The following is a 23947-nucleotide window of genomic DNA, read 5'->3' as shown; positions in this document are numbered from 1 at the left end:
AATCTGCGACACAACTTGTTGAGCAAGATATTCAACCCCTGCTTCCAAAATAACAAGGACTGAAATAGATCAAGTTAATATTGATACATTGATGTGTGATCCCGGAAAGCGTCCGCAAATTTAAAATTATCCTATCAATCAACAAGATGAAATCCGTAGAGCATACATAAAGTTTGGACCATATCAATTTATTATGGATGAGTACCTTCTTTCTGGTCTAGAAAGTCATCCTCGTCGTTTCAAAGCTCATTGGTTTAAGAGTTTTTCTTGGCTAGAATATTCGCCAGAAGTGGATGCTGCATTTTGTCTTCCATGCTATTTATTTTATAGAAAATCAAGTCCATTCACATCAGGAGGATTTTGCAATTGGAAAAAAGTGAATAATGGAAAGGATTGTGCATTTTTATCTCATGTGGGTAAATCTCTTAATTCTCCTCATAATATTGCTGTTAAGTCTTGTAAATCAAATATATATCCTTTAATTGATAGATTAATTCGTCTTGTTTTGACTCTTCCTGTGACAACAGCAACAACTGAACGGGCCTTTTTAGCTATGAAGATTATTAAAATAAGGTTTCGAAACAAGATGGAAGATGAATTTTTAGCATATTGTATGATTGTATATATTGAAAAGGAAATTGCTTCAAAATTCACTTCAGAGATGATAATTGATGATTTTAGTTCCATGAAGTATCGTCGAACAAGTTTAAAAATATCAAAATCTTAAAGTATGTAGTTGAACATTAACTTTTATATAATATAATTACTTTTTTGATATATATGCTACAAATAATATTTTATTAATTTTTTGTTATATTTTATATTTAATTGGCCCCTCTTATAAAATTTTTTGTTCCGCCACTATTTATACACTAAAATCAATTATTAATGTATTTATATATAAATATATATATAATTTAATTATTTTTAATATATATTTATATTTTAATATATATTTTATATTAATAATTAATTTTAATAACTAATTTTAGTATTTATCTAACACATTTTTTTTTTTGGTTGGTAATGAACACAATCCTTATTTAACACTATGTGATATAAGCGTTACTTTAAAATACCCACCAAAGTGGTTCTCATATTAATAGCAAAAAATATATATACATATTTTTAAAATTCAAGTCCATATTTTACTGACTGCATCCAACCGGAAAAAATCCTTTGAAATGAAAAATATAAGTAAAAAATTAATAATCATTAAATTTTTTATTTTTATTATATGTACATTTTTAGTTTATCAGTAATTAGGCTTTTATTTTATCGTTTCACCAATTTTATCACTTGAAAAGAGTTTGATCTTATTATTTAGCCAATAGATGACTATAAATATTTAGGTATATTAATAAATTCTTTATTAAATTACGATTTAATTATTCTGTTGGTCTTTATAATTTTACTAAATTTTTAATTAGGTCTCTATACTTTTTTATTTTTTAATTGAGTTCCTACATTATTTTTAATTTTATAATTAGATTCTTTATAGTGTAAAAAATATTAGAGTTAACTGAATATGTTTTTACAAATTGAAAGTATCTATACCAATGAGTCATAGCTTAAATGTCATAGTCTCTCCATACTCAATTAAAAGGTTGCGAGTTTGAGTCTCCTATCTTTTTGGTAAAAAAAATTGAAAGTATCTATAATTAAGAACCTAATTAGATCTTTAATCATATATTTTTTAAAAAAATATTCTGTTAATTTAAATATTTTTGACATGTAAAGAACCTGATTACAAAATTAAAAATAGTGTAAAAAATCAACTGAAAAAAAATTACAAAGACTTAATTACAAATTTAGTAAAATTATAAGACCAACAGAATAATTAAACTTTAAATTATTATACTAGTTCTTATAGTTTTATTAAATTATAATTAAGTTTGTATAATTTAAAAACTTTCAATTGAATATTTACACTATTTTAAATTTATAATTAGGTAATTTAATTTCCGTACAAAACAAGTTAAAATTAATAATTCATCTCCAAATTGAATATATTCACACTTAATGATTAAATTTTTAAACATGAATGACATTTTTGTGTATAATATTCGATTAACTTTAACATTTTTTTATGAAAAAAATTTAATTACAAAATTTAAAATAATATAAAAATTTATATTATAAAATTTAATTATAAATTTAATAAAATTATAAAGATCGGTAGAATAATTTAATTTAAATTCTACTTTGAATTCTTTAATTACTAATGTCATATTAAAAATCACGCCTTTCGCATTAGATTTTAATTATACTATTGTTTAATTCATTTATAAATTTACGAATTCAAGTATATGAATGTTATCCGGTGCACATTTATAGGTTACAAACGGGACTCTAATAATGCGATACACGTGTAGTGGGGCTTTGGCTTAATTTGGACCATGCTTTATAAGGAAGTGAAGAGTGAAGACATTAACCTTTCAATATTAATTAATGTTTGTTGTCATGTTTAGTCTTTTTCTTTTCTATATCTCTGATGTGTGTCTCTGACATACACTTGAAGTTTTGGAGGGGCCAACGGTTTTTGCTTCATCATATTTTCGGATCCAAAGACATATTTCCCTTTCTTCTCCCTAACTCTCATATAGGAAGGACTATTCTGTGTACAAGTATTATGTGTTACACAATAAACCCTAAAAAGTAAAAACCTTGCCAAAATTAATTGATAATATACAAAACATAAATATTAAATAATATGCTCTTTAGACAAAGGTTAAAATTAATGAATTTTTTTTAAGTTTAAATGAAAAAGTTACAAATGAAATTTAATTTGTCATAAAGTGAAATTTAAGCTAGTTCTATTTAAGGATTTGTTCTTGGCAATAGGTTACTCCCGACACTTACTTAAGCAAATTCGTGAACTAACCACTAGATCAACTCCAAAATCCAAATTGCGTTTTTTTTTTTTTCATGATATTCCTCAACCCGACAAGTTAAGGACTAATCTGTCGCGGATCTGAGCTCCATTTAAGGGTTTGCCACTAGTCAATGGGTTGCTGCATGCACAAGGCGGAGTTTGAACTCCCGACACTTACTTAAGCGGACGAGTGAGCTAACCACTCGACCAACCAAGTTGGTTCCAAATTACGTTTTTGTTGGCACCTAACTTGGATTGGAATTCATAGTTATTGGGCCCAAGTGCTATTCTGAAATTCAAGTTTTGTTGGTATTGTACTGAAATTCAATTTTTGATGAGCCTGGTAATGTCTTGCAGTTAGATAATTATGAAAAATATGGGCTGAAACTCTGAAAGAATGACAAACCCAAAAACGTCAAACACCAATTTTCACTGGACAATAATAGCCAGCTACCAACCCCAAAAAGAAAATGGAATAAATTTTCTCAATCTGTATCATACTAAATTGCTTCTCTTTCTAAAATATGTATTAAAATTCAATTAGAAGGTAGTAAGTTGAAAAATCGAAATTTCATTCCAAAATAAAATTATATATTGAAAATATATATTATATGTACCTTTTTTTAAAACGGGAATAGTTTTTATATTTTATTATATAAAAATAAAATAAAAAATGAGACAAATGGTAGAATTTAAACACAAATATGATTAATCTATAAAATTATAGGATAATAATACTTTTTTTCCCCCTTTTTATAAGAAATATACATGCTACAACTAGAAATGGCAATGAAATAGATAGGGGCGAGTTCTAGCACTTCCATACCATCCCTTTCTATCTTATCCTCCATAAATCTTTCTCGCTCTTACAACCATTTTTTTAAGTTCTAACACAAACTCGTAATATTGAAATAGCCCGTGCCATGCATTATTCTATATAACACGATTTCTAATGTATTAAATATTGATTTTATATAATTATAATAAAGATATTTTTTTAAATTAATATAATCATGCATTATTCGTTAAATGTTAATTGTAATATAATTATAATAAAAATATTTTTTTAAAATAAATTTAAAAGAGAAAATAGTGATTTTATTTTAGAGAAAAAATGAATTCATAAGGAATTGACACCTTACTTTTATTAGTTGGAGGAAAAATCTAGTTTTAGTATATTTTTTGTTATTATATACTTTTCTCTAATCATATATCCACTGTTTTCTTTCCTTCGTTTGAGCATTTTGAACTTGAGTGTAACTTATCGTAATTCTCACTTCTCAGTCATTCTATTAGATGTAATTGATAACTATTGAAATTCTTTGATTAACATAGAGAAAAATATATTATTAGATGATAGAATTAATATAAGTATATTTTGTTATTAAATACACAAAGTTAATGTAAAATAAAATTACACATAAAAAAAGCAAAGAAAATAAAATTAAAATAACAAAAACGATAAAAAGATTATTTTTACAATTTTGTTTTGTCATTTTTATGTATAGAAGATTAGAAAATAATAAAATTTTCACTAAATTAATTTTGTATTTGTTGTATTCTTAACGAGAAATATTATTTTCTTTGCTTTTTAATTTTATTTTATTTGCTTTTTAGTGAAAATTAATTAATTACCACAAATACAAAATTAATTTAGTAAAAATTTTATTATTTTCTAATCTTCTATACATAAAAATGACAAAACAAAATTGTAAAAATAATCTTTTTATCGTTTTTGCTATTTTAATTTTATTTTCTTTGCTTTTTTATGTGTAATTTTATTTTACATTAACTTTATGTATTTTATAACAAAATATACTCATATTAATTCTATCATATAATAATATATTTTTCTCCTATGTTAATCAAAGAATTTCAATAGTTATCAACTACGTCTAATAGAATGACTGAGAAGTGAAAACTACGACAAGTTAAACCTAGATTTAAAATGCTGAAACGAAGGAAAAAAAACAGTGGATATATATTAGAGAAAAATATATAATAACGAGAAATATACTAAAACTGGATTTTTCCTCCAACTAATAAAAGTGAGGTGTCAATTCCTCATGAATTCATTTTTCCTCTAAAATGAAATCACTATTTTCTCTTCTAAATTTATTTTAGAAAAATATCTTTATTATAATTATATTACAATTAACATTTAATGAATAATGCATTATTATACTAATTTAGAAAAATATCTTTATTATAATTATATAAAATCAATATTTAATACATTATCAACTAATAAAAGTGAAGTGTCAATTCCTCATGAATTCATTTTTCCTCAGCACTATTCTCTCTTCTAAATTTATTTTAGAAAAATATCTTTATTATAATTATATTACAATATTACAATTATATTACAAGTAGCAACTAGCATTTAATGAATAATGCATAATTATAGTAATTTAGAAAAATAAAATAAAGTCCAGTAATTTATCTTTCGACTGCACACGTATGTAGAATAACTTTTAAGAAGGAGTCACGTATAGTAAATACGGTCGATGATTGTAAAACCGTATACTAATATTAATATAATATTATTTCAGATATATGTTTTGCAGGTATCAAAGAAAAGTGTTAAGTTATTTTTTAGTGGGTTTAAATTATTTATTGTTTATTAGAGAATTTTGTGCATTAGAATTCTCTAATAATTTATTATTTATTTTGAGCTGATTTTGATATGTTCTTACTTGACACTAAAATAACATATAAAAAATTGTTGGTTGATCTAAGTATTACTAGGTTATTTATGGTCACATTGAGTATATATATTTGATATATTGAAAAAAGTAAATTACTAAAACTAATTAATAATTATTTTAGAGTTAATATATTTAATATTAGATTAAGAAAAAACAAACAATACATAATATGTTACATTTTTATTAATCAAATTATTATAATTCAAATTAATTTTAACAAAAGAATTTAAAATTATAATTTCAATCTTATCACGTGTATGACACGGGTTATTACACTTGTTTCTTTATCAATAATAGGCTTACCATTGTAATTATTTTTTTAATGAGAGTACATAGTATATAAGGTGTAATAACTCAACAAATACTTTTTAAAGAAATTTTTACATTCTCTTCAAAAAAAAATTTTCTAAGGAAATGTTATAATAACTCAACAAATATTAACCTTCCTTTTGGAGCGGCTAACAAGCCTAAAATTGTTGAAGTTCAAAAGCTATGCTATTGTCAACTCGATTTGCTCCAAACAAAATATAGATAAGGGACAATTACCCCCTTTAACAATAAGGTGGGGGATGAATCTAATTGTCTTTTGGAATGTCCCTAAGAGAATTCAATTCCTGAATATGGTCTATTGGCTAATATATAGAAATGGGCGAATCCCAAATCTAGTTTGTCATTATATTGCCAATTCATTTTCACGATGGGTATTTGAAGAAAATAGACATCCAGCATTGCCTAAAATATACCACTACGAAGAAAAAGAGACTATCCATATCAATATTCTTCGAACAAAAAGAGGCAATAATAGGCTTACCATTCTAATTATTATAATTCAAACTAAACTTAACAAAACAATTTAAAATTATAATTTCAATCTTATCACGTATATGACACGAGTTGTTACACTTGTTTCTTTATCAATAATAGACTTACCATTGTAATTTTTTTAGTGAGAGTACATAGTATATAAGGGGTAATAACTCAATAAATACTTTCTAAGGAGATTTTTGCATTCTCTTCAAAAAAAAATTTCTAAGAAAATGTTGTAATAACTCAACAAATATTAACCTTCCTTTTGGATCGGGTAACAAGCATAAGATTGTTGAAGTTCAAAAACTATGCTATTGTCAACTGGATTTGCTCCAAACAAAATATAGATAAGGGACAATTACCCCCTTAACAATAAGGTGGGGGATGAATCTAATTCTCTTTTAGAATGTCCCCAAGAGAATTCAATTCCTGAACACGGTCTATTGGCTGATATATAGAAATGGGCGAGTCCCACCGTCTATTGGCTGATATATAGAAATGAGCGAGTCCCAAATCTAGTTTGTCATTATATTGCCAATTCATTCTCACGATGGGTATTTGAAGAAAATAGACATCTAGCATTGTCTAGAATATACCACTATGAAGAAAAAGACTATCCATATCAATATTCTTCAAACAAAAAGAGGCAACAATAGGCTTACCATTGTAATTATTATAATTCAAATTAATCTTAACAAAAGAATTCAAAATTATAATTTCAATCTTATCACGTGTATGACACGGGTTATTACACTTGTTTCTTTATTAATAATAGGCTTACCATTGTAATTATTTTTTTAGTGAAAGTACATAAATAGTATATAGTATATAAGGTGTAATAACTCAACAAATACTTTCTAAGGAGATTTTTGCATTCTCTTCAAAAAAAATTTTCTAAGGAAATGTTGTAATAACTCAACAAATATTAGCCTTCCTTCTGGAGCGGGTAACAAGCCTAAAATTGTTGAAGTTGAAAAATTATGCTATTGTCAACTAGATTTGCTCCAAACAAAATATAGACAAGGGACAATTACCCCCTTAACAATAAGGTGGGGGATGAATCAAATTCTCTTTTGGAATGTCCCCAAGAGAATTCAATTCCTAAATACGGTCTATTGGCTGATATATAGAAATGGACGAGTCCCAAATCTAGTTTGTCATTATATTGTCAATTCATTTTCACGATGGATATTTGAAGAAAATAGACATCCAGCATTGTCTAGAATATACCACTATGGAAAAAAAGACTATCCATATTAATATTCTTCAAACAAAAGCATTGTAAAATTTTACAGAAATTGTATGCAACACTTAGATTTCCAGCAAACTCAAACTAGAGAACCAAACTCACTTCAGACTATTCACGAGTTATTTGAACAGCATTACGAAATTACGTTACCATCCATCAAACTGACAAATAAGATTTGTGGGAGGACGGCACAAAACATCACGAACCATGACGAAAGGTTATTTGACTTATATATGTGGAAGGCATAGAAATTTAAAAGATTCAAAAAATTGTTGATCTTCTAATAACAAACTAATGTTAGAGAGCATTGGTAGTGAAACAGTTCCTGAATCGGCAGGAACCCGAGCAAGAGGTTTTTGCTTATTTTTGTAATGCGACGTTACTTTACCGTACGTTATTGCATTCAATTTATAACTTTAGTTCTGATGAATTTTGTTCTGTTAAAAATTTTTTTTTTGAAGATAATGAAAAATTTTCTTAAAAAATATTTGTTGAGTTATTACATCTTATATACTATGTACTCTTTATGTATTCTTACTAAAAAAATAATTACAATGGTAAGCCTATTATTAATAAAGAAATAATATAGGTAACACCAACGGATGATTAGACTGGCATACACGTAGTTCTCATTCTTCATGATAATGGGAAATGAACTGAGTTACTTCGCCGTCTTCTTTAGGAGATTTGATGATATGTTGCCATTCACGGTGACAAAAGCATGTCACAGACTCTGCGCAAATGTAAAAACCTTATCAATTTTTTCGATCCTTCTACTACTTTTCTTGATGACTGTGATTCTATCCTGCGTTCAGGACAAGCCGGTATTATCTGAGGACTGGGTGGCAAAGCGGGCCGGCCCGCCCCAACCCGCCTAGGCCTACCCCGCCAACTAAAATGGGTTCAAAATGCTAGTCCGCCCCACTTTATGGCGGATTGGTGGGTTAGCGGGCTAGCCCATTTGACTCTTTTTTTTTTTTGAAAAAAAAATTCATTAAAATTAACCAAAAAATAATAATTAAAAAATTAAATACAAATAAAAAATAATCAAATTATAATATAATTTTTTTACCATATTTTTTTTTAATTTTTAATTTCAATAAAATTGTTCATAATAATATTTGTCAATAGAATCATCTTTATTTTAAAAAATAAGTCACATAATTTGAGCATATATATAAAATTATAAAATAAAATAAATAAAGTTAATAACTAAAAGAAGAATAAAAACAAAAAAATGAAAAAAAAAGTGTTTAAAAATTTTATAATTATTAGTTTTATAATAGTAATCACTCTTTTATTTAATAAAAAAAAAGAAAAATAAAAATCTTCGCCCGGCGGACCGCCCCGCCAAAACCCGCCAATTTGGCAGTGCGAGTTTGACGAATTTTTTTAATTTGGCGGGCTCCAAATTCTAGCCCGACCCGCCTTTTTAGCGGCTTTAGCGGATCGGCCCGACGAGCTCGACCTGTTTTGCCACCCCTACTGAGGAGGAGTCATGTGAGAGGGAAGAGGAAGATGATAGATAGGGAGTGGTTAAATGCTTTCGAAAATATTTTGGACCATGAAGGGGCTGAAGAAACCGATGTTACGGCTGATGGCGGCTGTGGCATTCAACTGGGTGGTCTTGTTCGGGTTCTCTGATTGGATGGGGAGCAAGGTGTATGGTAGGGAGCATGGAAAGCTTTACTCTGTTGCAATACCATTATATACCATAGGCTACTGGTATGAAGCTCGGTGTCTTATGCTAACTTGGGTGGTTACGGGTCTTTTGTCATTTGCTGTGGAGCCCATTGGGCGAGAGCTTGGTGGCACCAAAATCCTTTGGGCAGTTGAAAATTTGTTTTACCCTACTTAGCATTTTGAAACGTGCTATAGGTATAAAATCATGTTTATTTTTCTGGTTGGTAGAAACTCTGGCTTAGCACCACCATCTGATACTAGACATTTTAAAGTAAAACAAGATTGTTTGTTTGTTTTATTTATTGCCTTTAATTTATTTTTTAAACAAGAATGTTTACATTGTATAATTTTGATCTTATGTTATTGTACTATTTTAATCCTACCAGAGAGGATGTTCTCAAGAACAATAGAAATCTGCCCGGAGAAATTCTTTGTTACCCCGTCTCACATACTAAAGCATTTTTCATGTTGGAAATTTTTAGGTTTACTCCTCAATCTTGTAATTGGGGTTTCGAAGGTCAGAAATATATTTATTAAATGTTTAACTTATATATTAATTAGAGCAAGTAAATATCCTTACTTTGTGTCATTTATGTTATCTATTTGATAATATATTTAATATTGATATTAAATCTAATTAATCTATCAGAAAAAATATACTAAACTATTTTCAGAACCACAAAAAAAAAATTATTCGAAGACCACAGGAGCGTTTCACAATTCCTCTCTCAGTGGATGCGCTAACGCACAAAGTCCTCTTAGAAAAAAGTTTTAATTTTAGTTTAATAATCAATTGAAATAATTTCTCATAATTTTATGGAGTATTTGTCAATTATATTTTGCAAATAAATAAAAATGATTAATATCTTTGAAACAAGTGACTCTGAAGGGTATTTAAGGTGAAATATCGAAAGTCTTTCCGGCAAAAAGGTAGAGTTTATAAGATGAGAGACTCATTAACTTAACACCTTATGGTTTTGAGTTGGATGTGGTGTCTTCTCATTTTATGTTCTCTCACTGAATTCTTTCCCAAAATCTCCTTGGTGATCGAGAGCTTCTCCATGGTGACCCAACAAGTAATATCAGAGCCGATGGTGGCCCAACAAGTGGTATCAGAGCCGATGGTGACCTAAGAAGTGGTATCAGAGATGATGGTTAATCAGTCTGTCGGTTTTGAAGGGTATTCAAGGTGAAGCATCCAAAGCTAGTTACGATCTGGAGTTACGATACCTTCTTCTTTTACCAGTTACAATACCTTCTTCTTTTACCTAGTTCGAAAACTCTCTCACTTCGCAGTGTCCCCCTCGAAAGCTATCTCATGATCATGAGTTCACCGCCACAGTTGGAATCAGGCCCAACACAGGTACGAGTTTGTGTTGCCATCTCTAGTCACTACTAATTATTACTTGAGAGTTGTTAGCAAAGCAATACTACCAACATCAAACTCACAACTTTTTTATTGAAAAATTTTTAATCCACCTCTATTTTTTTTTTGTTGAAAAGTTCACTTCCATTTTGTCACCTATATAGAGGCTCGTGGTGACAACTGACAACTGACAACTAACAATACTCTACGAAAAATAATAGAAGGTATGCAAAATTTATTATTTTTGGTTAGTAGTTAGATAACAATATTTAAAAATATCGGTTAAAAATATGTTGTTAAATTACTATACTAAAAAAATTGGACAAAAGTGCGCCAAAAATAATAAATTTTATTAGTCTTTGAACTGTTAGTACTCTGTAATCTACCTAAAAACATAAAACACATAATCTATTAGGCCCAAAACATAATGTCCAAAAAAGCCCAAAGGAAATGGGCTATAAAGCACCAGCGCTTAGACCCAATAAAAAACCGTGACAAAAATGAACCCAATAAAAAATGAGTGTGTGGCAATATGGCACACTTATATTTATATTTATTTATTATTTATTAAGAAAGCAATGGTGAGAGTGAGGGAGTGAGAGTGTATCCAGTGTCTCGCCACATTCCCCAGAGAAGAAAGAAAAAGAAACACCCAACACTCTTAACTCAATTTTACTTTCTACTTATTATTATTAATAATTACCCACAAAACTGTTTTAATTTCCCTCCATTCACCCATCTTCTTCTCTTTTTCGAAATGGAGGAAGAACCTGATACCTACAATCCTCGTACCGTCGAAGAGGTATTCCGTGATTTCAAGTCTCGCCGTACTGCTTTGATCAAAGCCCTCACCACTGGTAATCCTTTCTCTACTCTAATTCCATTCGGATTTTTGTTTCATTTTTTAATTATTTTTATTTTTTGACGCAGATGCTGAAGAGTTCTTCAAGCAGTGTGATCCCGGTAAGCTACTACTGAGCTCTCATTTCGTCAATTACTTTTTTTTTTCTACGATTTTTAATTTTGTTTTAGTGAAGTCAAAAAGATAAGTCAAAATTGTTTTTGAATTCGTGCATTGTTTGGTTCTGAATTTAAGCTTTCGTTAGAGTTTGAAGCTGCAATTTCCGATTTTCTATGCAAATTTTCCGGAAACGCTGCGCAAAATGTTAAGTTTCAAAGATAAATAAATAAATCCGCGACGGATTAGTCCTTGACCTGCCGGTTGTGGGATACCATGGGAAACAAAAAAAAAATAAATAAATAAATAAAGAAAATAAATGGAAAAGGAAAATTCTTATTCCGTTCACGTGTGTTGACTGATAAGTAATCTGGTATTGTTTTCTGTGATCTACTTGTGGTTTTCTTTTCTTCCGTTTTTAAATTTTTTAATTATTTTAGTTTATTTTGTGTGTGTGTGTGTGTGGCTATTTTTAACTTAATCTCTACAAATATTGTTTCCGATTTAGTCTAATAATAGTTTGTGATTCTCTTATTAGAAAAATTGGTCTTTAGTGTTTTACTTGTCTCTTACTTGGATTAGGGTCTAAATTGAAAATAATTGGAACTTATAAAAGAATGAAAGTATGTTGATCTAGTCATCTGAGATTGGCAGAGTTGGTAACAAATGGGTTTGTATTGCACATTTGCACGTAGTCGTGTTCGATTCTCTCCATTAATGTGTGGATCTTGCTGGTAACTAATCCTGCAAGTCTCTTTTATGTGCTCTTTTAGTGCAGGGGCTGTGTGTGTGCCCTGACTTTGTAGAGATAACTGGCATTGAATTGACCTAAACTTTCTTCATATAAAAGAAAAAACTATATTCCCGTAATTTGTCGTTGTTGTTGTCAGGGAATGTGTATCTTTTAGAAGTTGTAAGCGAAAGGAGGAGGGGAGAGGAAGGGAATAATACCATGAAATGATTTCATTCCCTTTGCTTAGTTGTTTTAACTCCTCTAAGGTGCTAAAGATAGGAAAAACTTCAAATTGTATATAAAAATAATAACCGAGGATATTGGCGGATTTCATGATAGTACCTCATGTACCTTCCCTCAAAATAAAAAGTTTTCAAATAAGGATTGGATTTACTTTATAACTTTCGTTCCCATCCTTTTCACTCCATTTCCCCGCTCGCCCCTTTGTCGCATTTCATAACATCTTTATTCCCTCAACCTGACGGTAAAATTGAATGGAGGGTCGTGGTATACTTTTTTTTTAGTTTAAAAACTTATAGGATTGTTAAGCTGATAATAGAATGATAGATAGGTTATATGATTATTTGCCACTTTTTTACTAAAAGAAAAATAAAATGAAAATCTTATTCCCTTGCCCGTTTCCTCCAAAACTCTCCATTTCATTCATCCTTAAAGGGACTGGGAAACAGCCTATTGTCTACATATGTACATGTGCCATGTGAGCTGAAACTTATTCAATAGCTCCTTTGATGTCTTTAATTATCTGCAACCCTGATGCACAGGAGCTAAAATCTCAGAGGAAGAGGACTACTTAGGTGCATGAGTATAGACGGATAAGATTATTTTGAGTAGAGTTATTTATTTTGAGTGAAATAAACTTGGTTGAAATTTAGTGGCATGAAGAATATCCCATTAGGCCATGATCATAGTTTTTTATTGTGGCGGCTCATGGTGGAGAGCGAAAAATCCACCATAGGATTGTGGCATATGACGTTATGGGAAATGGCGGGTGGACTGAAAATACTATACATATATGTGCACAAAAAGATGCAGAAAACTGCACATGTAATAGATTATAAAATCTAATCACTATAAGCAACTTTCTATTCATAAAGCATGCAATTAATTCAACAAATTCAGCAGCAAATTCAACAAGTAAACCCAAACATTCCACAGTATTGATGTATTTCCAGCCTGGGTCAACTCTATTAGAACCCTTCATGCAGCAGCTGCACGAGCAGAAGAAGCAGGGGCAGTAGAGGCAGGGGCTTGGAATTTATTAGGAGCTGTTGGTTGTCTTGAAGTCGACGTGGTGAGTAGTGACCTATGTAAATTGAAATAAAGGATAGAAGAAGAGAGGTTCAGAATTTCACACTTAAGAGGGAATGGAATAGAGGAAGGAACCAGAAAATAGAAAAGAAAAAAAAAAGGTTCTGTAACAGAACAGTCTCGAAAAGAGAGGAAGGAAGAGTTAGAAAAGAGAGGAAGGAAGAGTTAGAAAAGGAGACCACCTGGAGAGGAGGTGGTCAACCAGCATGGGCAGTGATGCTGCAGTGGAGATGCTGTGATGGCCTCTTCGGTTCTTCCTCGAGCAGTAGACGGTGCCTCCAGCGGAGAGAACAACAGACATGGAAAACAGAGGAGGAGGAGGAGGAGTTGGAGGGTGGTGATGCTGTCGGCGTTCTTACAGCAGCAAAGAGGGAGGGAGTCCGACAGAGAGGGAAGAGATTTTTTGGGTTGGCGAGAGAGCAAGAGGCTGAAGCTAGTATCTGAGAATGTGAGCTCTCTAACTTGGCTATTAAGGTTTTGTAAATGACCAAAATTACCCTCAAATGAAAAAAAAAAAAAATTACACCCAGACCCGCCATATACGTAGCGTTCCGCCATGGCGTCACCGCAATTGCGGCCACCATGATTTCCACAACACAGCATCCCCTAGATGGCAGTGGGCCCAAAATCCGCCACGCCATTTCGCCATGGCCGCAATTCCAAAACACTGGTCATGATTACCCTTCACACTAGATTTAACTCTTATCAATTTTCTTGGAAATAAAGTTCAGTAATTTTCTGTAAACTTTTATTTTTCTGTGTCTCCATATCTTGATAAAATTTGTAAGTTCTTATGTTGCTATTTTGCTGTAAGACAAATAGTTATGATAGTTCTTTTCCAAATAGTATGCACAACTTTTTTATATAGCTGAAAGTATTGGCTTAGGTAATTTATTTGATTTGTGTGAGCTCTGTGATACAGAAAAGGACAATCTTTGCCTGTATGGATTTCCTACCGAGGAGTGGGAAGTTAATCTGCCTGTTGAGGAGGTGCCTCCAGAGATTCCGGAGCCAACATTGGGTATTAACTTTGCCAGAGATGGGCTTGATAAACAGGAATGGCTATCTTTGGTTGCTGCTCATAGTGATGCTTGGATACTCGGTGTGGCTTTTTATTTTGGTGCTAGAGTTGGATTTGACAGGGCTGATAGGTATGTCTTGTTCCTTTTATAAATATATTGCTGCCTTGCTGTTTTACCCTCTTTTAAAAAACGCATATCCGTGCTTCATTTGAATCCCTTGACATCACATTATTCTTTGAAGTTTAACGAGTGTAGTTTTCAATTAAAGTTTTACCCACAGGGGTTTTGATGTATTCTTCAATTATAGTGTAAGCAGGAATTGTTTGAATGTATTCTTCGATTTAAGTTTAAACAAGGATGGTTCGAGTCTATTCTTTGAACAAAGCACTCTGCTTTATTTGCTCTTGGAATGAGTAAACAAAAATCAAATTTTAAGAAAGAAATAGTTAGACATAAAGGAGGCACATGTCTATATAATAAAAGACAGCAGAAGTAGGCAGTGCAACTTAAGAAAACCATAGCACCTGATGCACTTTAGTTAGCTTTTGTACAGTTGACCATGTTGATGGCTGCAACTAGTAACCAGTAACTAAATGTTTAATTAGAATATAAATTCATTACTTTGTCCATTATTGTTGGTATCATACTCAGTTACTAGCATCACTAAAACCTGAGTAGCATGGGGGACATGGTATCCCATGTGAATGAGCGAGGACCACCTTGCGAGGCTAACCATTCTTAGTTGTCTAATAGCGGAGTAGTATCATGAGGGGAGAGTGGAAAGTGAAATATAACATGAGGCTGGTAACTACTAAGCAATTGGCCTAGGTCTTCTATTGTCTTCATATTGGTGCGACTTATTTGTTATTAGAATATTTGAAAGATATTTGTTCAAATAAAGTATAGTTTACAACATTTAGTGGTTTTGACGGTATAGAAAAAATGATATTAGCTGAACAAAGTTACGTTGTTGTTTATACTAATGCTTTATAAAAACGGCTGGGTTATATATTATATTTCCTTTCCATGATTTTATTAATGGAGTATCTAGTCTTGTATAAAAATTCACAAGTTAATACATTTTCTGTGGCTTGTATTTTTCTATTTCTTTTATGTATTCACAATTTTGTTACAGAACTGTTCAGGTTGTTACCTTTCATCTTTTGCATGATTGTGGTTAATCTGGGAATACGGTCATAAGAAAATGATTAAATTCCAATTGTCTTGTTGGTATTCACTTTCTAATTCTAACAGATATCAAATGGAAGGATAAAATGAGAGGATATGAATATTATACACATAATGTGGTTGTAGTGGGAGAAGTGTCAAGGTCACATTTTTTTTTTCGTTTACAGTTTGAAGGATGTAATGTAAGAATTGAATTGGTATAAAAAACTGTGAGAAAAAAAAAAGAGAAGGGGGGGGGGGGGGGGGATGGAGATTTTGGAGAATGTTTCAAGCCTTCGTTCAGGCAGTTGAGCTATTTCTGTTTCATAGTTTCATTAGCAGAGCCTTTTGGTTTTATCTCTAATCTTTGAGCATCAAAGAATTCAAATTTTTAAGTTTAATTAATCACTAATCAGATTCATTCCTTTCTTGTAGCAAACAAAACATGTACTTTCTAATTGTATTCAATGTTTTTTGATGTCCTGAGTCCTGATACTATTTGCATGATGCTGATTTTCCCCCTAAGTTTTCTAATATGCTTTAGTTTGTTTTCATGTACCCTCTCAAGTTAGTAACTGATTTGCGATGCTGTCCTTTTGGTCATGTTTAAGTAAGATCCAGCTCTCATTTTTCATGCAGGAAGAGACTATTTACTATGATAAATGATCTTCCAACCATATTTGAGGTTGTTACAGGAATGGGAAAGACACCAGCTTCTAATCATAGCAGTAACAAATCTAAATCAAACTCAAAGGTACACAAGCTTGAAAATTATACTGACCCACAGTAGTAATACTGTAACAGTTTGCTAGTTGCACAACTTTTTGCACTAAAGCTACTATGTATTGTAAGGGTTGTACAGAAAAATGTACTTTTGTATGAGAGATTTTTTTTTTGGTAAAATCAATACAAATTGAGTAAACAGCTTATGTTTAGCTTTTTCTAAAACAGATTTGTCTTGTTAAAAAAAATAAAATAATAACAAAAAGATTTGTTTGTTGGGGTTATCAAATATGCTCTCATTGTCATGATATCTTGTGGGTTGACAAATGCAGAAAGGTTCCGAGTCTAAGCCGAAGAATTCTAAGGCAACACAATCAAAGGACAAGGATGGTGAAGAACAGGGAGGAGACGTTCCTTGTGGGGCATGTGGAGAGAGCTATGATGATGGGTTCTGGATTTGCTGCGACATATGCGAGAAGTGGTTCCATGGAAAGTGTGTGAAGATTACTCCTGCAAGGGCTGAACACATCAAGCAGTACAAATGTCCATCTTGCAGCAACAAGAGAGCTAGACAGTAACAATGGCTAGCTTAGAATGATTGTTCTATATATTCTGGCAATTTTATTGCTACTAATGTGTCTAGTTTGTGATGTTTTATTTAGTAGTCTTGGTGTTAATTTCAGGTTAAATTGTTTTAGATGATGCTACAGGTATATGAGCTGCTATTGAATCATCTAAAATTAGGATAGTTAACTTGAATATGAGCTGCACATAATGTTCTTTTCTACTTCAAGTTCTAGCATCTGTTAATGATTATTGAAAAAATTAAAATAATGAAGAATATGGTTGTGGTTGAAAGCTGAAACTGGAGGGATTGCCTGTAGAGAATTGCTATATTCTAGAAAAGATTAAAACAAAATAATTTGCTTCCTGAACAAAAAGGATGGACCCAAGATGGTAACATAGAACTAGTATCCTGCAATTTTATTGAATACTGCTGTAATAACCTTAAATGATATATACATTCTTGTTATATGTTACTAAGAAATGATTTTTGATTCAATTCCAAGAGTTGAAAAGATATTATTATTATGATTATTAAATGCAATTCTATATGGCAATTAATTAAAGTAATAATTTGAGTATGAGACTACAGGCCATGCATCCAAGCACTCCGATCCATGGCTGCAACAACACAACACTTGCGGCGGCGACGTTCAGTTCCATACCCATTTGATGGGGGGTGTTTAATTGTTTATGTTAATTGTTATATAGGATTTTTCCAAACCAAACTCAAACTGTATTGAACCATTAATAGTTTGAGAACAGTACCAAATCACTTTTTAATAAATTAATATCATAAACTGGTTTATGAGACACTAGTTTAAATTAGTTTACATAGCCCCAAAAAAGAGTTTTTAACACACTACTAAATTAGTCTAAACCAGTGTTTTGGGGATCGGCCTATGGTCTCTTCGGGATTCGCCGTAGGTCGCTCGGTCTGGCCGGTTTGCAGGCGGACGCGGGCGCTGCATTCAGTTGACTTGGGTTTTAAACGATTGACTATTATTCAATGGTCAAAACATTTGCTATAAAAGTGAGTAGAGTGTCCACAATATTTACCGGCAAATATTTCAGCTGTAACAGTATAGTCAGCTCTAACTAACTAGTTGAAAACTAGGTCTTTTATAAAAAAAAAAAAAGTTAACTTAATTGACTTATATTATAGTTCAACTTCTAGACTTTTTCATATTTCAACATGTGCATACCTTGATGAATCACTTCTTTTGTGACTAGATGAGCCTAATTGCAAAATCAAAATTATTATTTAAATTTTTATACACAATTATTTTGTGAATTTTTACCATCGAAATTGCATAGGAAGAGGGGACAAAAGATATAAGGCCAAATAATAAATAAATAAATAAATCTGTCAGAATTATTTAATACAACAGGATTTATTTATTTATTTCAAACAAAAGAATTATTTAAAATTGTATTAAATCAAAAGGATTCAATAGAAATTTTATTTATTTTGAAATAAATAAATCTCATAGATATAGGGAAAAAAAAAATATCTCTCTCTACATGTGTTTTAGATACAAAACTGAATTACCGAATTTTTAATGAGAATGAAAGTTTTGCGACAATTAATAAATATTAAATAAGATAAGTTCTGACTGTTTTTTTTTACCTAGCATTACTGAATAAATTAAACCCTTTGGTTAGGGCTATTAGTAATGAATTAATGCTATGCATGAGTTTAAATAATTGATTTAGTATATGTATATCAGGAATGTTACATAATTAAAAATAAAAAATAATAAATAAAAATGCATATTTAATAATATTTTTATTTATAAAAAAGTGTGAATACTTTTCTTAATTAATTGAAATTAATTTTTTTATAATTATCTTTTTTATTTAATTACACCATAAATTAATTCAAATTTTACGTGAATCAAATCACAAGAATCCTTTTTTTTATTATTAGTTTATTACATCCATAATTATACTATTTTTATTTCAAATAAAAATTTTAAACTCTTATATCATTAACCCTAAATATTATTTTTAAATTGGCACAACACGTTTTATAAAAAAAATCAAAATTTTAAATTCGATTAGTCTCAATTAATTAAAAATCAGAAACAATCAGATATAAGAAACTTCATGGAATTGAGGAAGAAATTAAAGCTAGCAGAATTTTGTGATTAATTATACATTATATTGTAACTTGAAACAAACAATCAGATATAAGAAAATGTGACATATATATATATATATATATATATATATATATATATATATATATATATATATATATATATATATATATATATATATATATATATATATATATATATAGTGGTTGTTCATATAAAATGTATGCATAATCATAGACACAAACCCTAGATTATTACTTATTAAGTAGTAGTTTAATACAAAATAAAAACGCATATATAGCGATAAACCCAAAAGCATAAAAAAACAATGATCAATAATGAAGATTTCGGTTGATGTCGTCAGCAATAGCCTCAGCATCAAATTTGACACCAAACAAGCCTCTTCTTGAAAGTCCAGCACAGTATAATCCATGTTCTCCCTTCCAATGCTTTGGAAATGCATTCTTTGGCATTCCATCTTCGTTTAGAACATACTTGTAATTATCCTATTCAATTAAATAATTAATTAAGTAATATAATAATAATAATAATAATCAACTCAATTTAATTAATTAATTATTATATTCTCACCTTCAACCATTTGTTAGCCACGCTTTTATATCCAGTGGCAAACATAATTGCATCAAATTCCTTCTCCGTGTTGTTTCCAAATATGACTTTGTTGTTCTCAATTCTCATTATATGAGAAGGGATAACCTGTTATATATGTTTTAATTTGTTGGTATAAGAAATTACATAAATGAATTAAAAAATATGAATGATTTAAAAAAATACCTTGATTGAACCGTCTTTAATCTTGGCAATGGTTCCAACATCAAGAATTGGAGACCGACCAGCAGCTTCCTTGAGATAGAATGGTCCCTTATTTGGACGACGAATTCCAAATGGAGAGAGATCACCAAATTTAATGTTTGCTACAAAAGTGATCACACTGTCCACAATATTTACCGGCAAATATTTCAGCATGCGCATACCTTGATGGATTAGTTCTTTGCTCACCACATGAACCTACAATTGCAAATTCAAAATCACTAATTCAATTTTTATTTTACATTATTTTCTGAATTTTTTACTGTTGAAATTCAACACATGATTATGGCAAATAATAAATAAATAAATAAATCTGTTTGAAAGACATATAGACAGAAGACATGTTTAAATGAAGTCACCAAAAAAAAAAACATGTTTGAATGAGTTTTTTAAATTTTTTTTTTAAATTTTAGAAAAGTAAAAATAATTTTATATTTAAATATTTTATACAATTTTTTTTATTTATCAATTATATTTGGATATAACAATATAGAAATATGTTTTTTTATTTATTATATAAAAAATATATATGTTTTTTAAATTTTAAAAAAAATGTAAATTAAAACTTAAAGATTTTTTATTTTTATCAATTTAATGACACTCAGACAACCACATAATATAAAAGAACTATTTAATGCATTGATGAACTTTTGTGTATACAATTGTATATTTATATTAAATCAAAAGGATTCAATAGGATTTAAATTAAAATTTATTTCTATATATATATAGGAATGACTTATCTATTAATTATGTTGGTGTATAAAAATATGTTTTTGTTTATTTATTATATGAAAAATATATTTATTTTTTTAAAAAAATATCTTTTTAAAAAAGATGTAAATTATCTTCTAAAAAACTATATTTTTTTCTAATATTTTTACTTTATTACTAAAAATTTATCAAAAATATTAAAAAAGATTTTTATTAAAAAGAAATTTTTTTTATCAATTTAATGACACTCAAACAACCACACAATATAAAAAAATTATTTAATGCATCGAAAAACTTTTGTGTTTACAATTGTATTAAATCAAAAGGATTCAATAGGATTTTATATTTTAAAAATAAAGAAGCATAGATACAATTAAAATTTATTTCAATATATATACGAATGACTTAGATACGAAATTAAATTACCGGATTTCTCATGAGAATTGAAGTTTTGGCACCAGAAATTTGAAGATCATATGCAATTTCCATTCCAGAATTGCCGCATCCAACAACCAAAACCTCTTTTGATGCAAATATAGAACCACTTTTATAGTGTTTGGAATGCAATATTTGTCCACTAAAAGTGTCTAAGCCAACCACATTTGGAATATATCCTTCACTATTTTCACCTGTGGCTATCACAACATACTTTGCCCTATAAACCTCATCAACCACCTTCTCCATATCCCCTTCTTTAACCATCGCCTTTGCCTCAATCTTCCACATCTGTTCGCCCTCGTCGTACGTGGCCGACTCCACTGTCCGGCAGTAGCGAGGGCTAATCTCGAAACGTTCGACATATCTGTCGACGTATTCGAGAAAACAAGACTTGGAGGGGAAGGTAGGGTAAGAAGGAGGGTAAGACATCAAAGGTAACTCACAAAACTCTTTGGCCAAATGAAGGTTTACTCTATCATAAGCATGCTTTCTCCAAAGAGAAACATTGCAATCCTCTTTCTCAAGTACTATGTGACTAATTGAGTATTGCTTAAGGCATGCTGATATTGCAAGCCCTGAAGGTCCACCACCTACAATTACCACTGTCGTTTCCTCCATTTTTTTTCCCTCTAAACTTTGATGGTTAGTTATGTAATGTGAAAGAATTGAGGGGTTTATATAATTTACTTGGAGATGCTAAAGGATCCTATTTGTTCATGCATGAAACAAATATTTTTGGTAAGATATTTAGCCAGGATTTGGTAATAAAAATGTGCTACATATACTTTTGCTAAGGATGGAAACAAATCTGGACTATTTGATATATTTTTAAGCAATAATAATATAACAAAAATATTATGTATGGGAATCTTAAAAATTACCTGTAATATTAGTCAATATGTATTTATATATAACTATATATATATTAATTTATTTTTAATATATATTTTATATAAATAGCTGTTTGAATAACTGATTTTGTTTTTATATATATAATATAATTGATAATATAATAAAGTAGGTTAAAAGAGATAACATAAAAATTTTATAATTTTATCTATCTATCTATCAACTTAATATACTAAAATTAGATTTTTCTCCAACTAATTAAAGTGAGATATTAATTCTTCGTGAACTCTTTTTTTTTTATCTGAAATGAAATTATTCTTTTTCGATATAATAATGACATTTATTATTATTTATTATTATCAATTCTTTTTATTTTTATTTTTTTATTTATTAAAAATCTCTTTATTTTAAAAAAATATCTTTATTATAATTATGTTACAATTAATATTTAATAAATAATGCATGAATATACTAATTTAGAAAAATATCTTTATTATAATTATAAAAAAGATCTAAACGGTACACACTACACACATTATATATTTTAAAAAAGTAAAACATATTTTAAAAAGGACTAGGATATCAATAATAAATTGTGATTGATATCAATATTAATAATTAATTCTTATAATTATTTTTTTACTATTAAAGATTATATATAGTATTTTTTTTGTGATTCATAAATATAAATTTAAGAGTCAAAAGTATTTTATTTTCTAATGTGTTATTTTTTTTATTATTTTATAGAATAAGAATAAAATAATTAAAAAATTATTGATCAATCTCATTACAAAGAAATAAATTTAAATTAAATACTAAAATAATTGCCAAATATTGTTTACCTTCAATTAGTTAATAAATTTAATTTTAATTAATATATGAGTCCGAGGAAAGAAGAGGTGGATACCCTCATTTGGAAGCATGTTTCGCGGTGCTGTGTTTGTGCTAAGGTTCTGAAAATCGAACCGGTCATCGAACCACTTTAGTTACTAGTTCATTAGTTTATAGGTTTAACATAGTCAAACCGAAAAAATTGTATATAATAAAATAATAAATAAATAATAAATAAATACACTAAAACTATATGATCTTATCAATTTACGAATTTAAAAGTCTTTTTAAAACACTCAAAAAATATGTTTCCGATCACTTTTGTCATCATCGTCTTCAGCTTTACACTTATCACTCAATTAAAAAATCCACAACCCTAATCTTCTGATTTTTTTTGAAAAAATAAAATCCCATTTAATAAGGAAACTATAGCTGTAAGTAATTGAGAATATTTGTGAGACTCAACACCAAGACATGGAACAAGTATACATATAAAGCAGTACCAAACAATCCAATTCTCAATTCCATGAATCATAAATAAAAATGTGTCTAAATTTCTACAGAATCAATCAAATTCAGCATTAAAAAACATCAAAAACCAAATTTTGCAGTTAAAGAATGAAGTAAAAAATATTAGAAAAGAGAGTGGCTTGAACCACCGTCTTCTGCATCAGAGAAATACAATGTCATCATCATCATCACTCCCAAGACCTCCAACAACAGCATCATCTTCATGATTTCCTTGCTCTAAATCAATAACATGGGACATCTGCTGTTTGTTAATTTTTTGAAAGCATCAATTTGGTTTAAAATTAAAATACAGCAATAAATAATCACCCTATAGGCTTAAACTCTGAAATTAATAAATTTATCAACAAAAATTCCAAAACAGCGTACTCATAAATTAAAAAAACAGCAGCAAAAGAGTAACAAATCCATTTTTAGCAATAATTTTGACAACACAAAATTAATTTCTTTGATTGATTTCACATTCAAAA

General features: G+C 29.4%; 2 protein-coding genes across 2 annotated transcripts; one reads left to right on the top strand and one right to left on the bottom strand.

Annotated features, from left to right (window-relative positions):
* The first annotated feature begins 11263 nt into the window (after positions 1-11263).
* On the top strand, positions 11264-17485 carry LOC107605475 (PHD finger protein ALFIN-LIKE 4). Its single transcript, XM_016307363.3, has 5 exons — positions 11264-11545; positions 11619-11651; positions 14631-14859; positions 16537-16651; positions 16953-17485. The coding sequence occupies exons 1-5, from the start codon at positions 11446-11448 to the stop codon at positions 17196-17198; spliced, it is 723 nt and encodes a 240-aa protein (XP_016162849.1). The 5' UTR covers positions 11264-11445; the 3' UTR covers positions 17199-17485.
* A 2133-nt stretch (positions 17486-19618) lies between these two features.
* LOC148563107 (putative indole-3-pyruvate monooxygenase YUCCA10) lies at positions 19619-21888 on the bottom strand. Its single transcript, XM_088491173.1, has 4 exons — positions 21258-21888; positions 20082-20315; positions 19878-20003; positions 19619-19792 (listed from the first exon to the last, which is right to left on the bottom strand). Exons 1-4 carry the CDS (start codon positions 21885-21887, stop codon positions 19619-19621), a joined length of 1164 nt encoding a protein of 387 aa, XP_088347299.1. The 5' UTR covers position 21888.
* Between the last annotated feature and the right edge of the window lie 2059 nt (positions 21889-23947).

The sequence above is a fragment of the Arachis ipaensis genome, chromosome B6 (assembly GCF_059453495.1).
Source record: "Arachis ipaensis isolate K30076 ecotype BB chromosome B6, ASM5945349v1, whole genome shotgun sequence".
In the NCBI taxonomy this organism is placed as follows: Eukaryota; Viridiplantae; Streptophyta; class Magnoliopsida; order Fabales; family Fabaceae; genus Arachis; species Arachis ipaensis.
Note: the sequence above shows the minus strand (reverse complement) of the source record. Positions and strands in the feature narration are given on the sequence as shown.

Excerpts from the sequence above, each read along its gene's own strand:
- LOC107605475 (XM_016307363.3), top strand. The coding sequence starts at position 11,446 with ATGGAGGAAGAACCTGATACCTACAATCCTCGTACCGTCGAAGAGGTA. Across the intron at positions 11,546-11,618 it reads GATCAAAGCCCTCACCACTG|ATGCTGAAGAGTTCTTCAAG; the intron begins GTAATCCTTTCT and ends TTTTTGACGCAG. Across the intron at positions 16,652-16,952 it reads AATCTAAATCAAACTCAAAG|AAAGGTTCCGAGTCTAAGCC; the intron begins GTACACAAGCTT and ends TGACAAATGCAG.
- LOC148563107 (XM_088491173.1), bottom strand. The coding sequence starts at position 21,887 with ATGGAGGAAACGACAGTGGTAATTGTAGGTGGTGGACCTTCAGGGCTT. Across the intron at positions 20,316-21,257 it reads CAATTCTCATGAGAAATCCG|GTTCATGTGGTGAGCAAAGA; the intron begins GTAATTTAATTT and ends TTGCAATTGTAG. Across the intron at positions 19,793-19,877 it reads TGGCTAACAAATGGTTGAAG|GATAATTACAAGTATGTTCT; the intron begins GTGAGAATATAA and ends TTAATTGAATAG.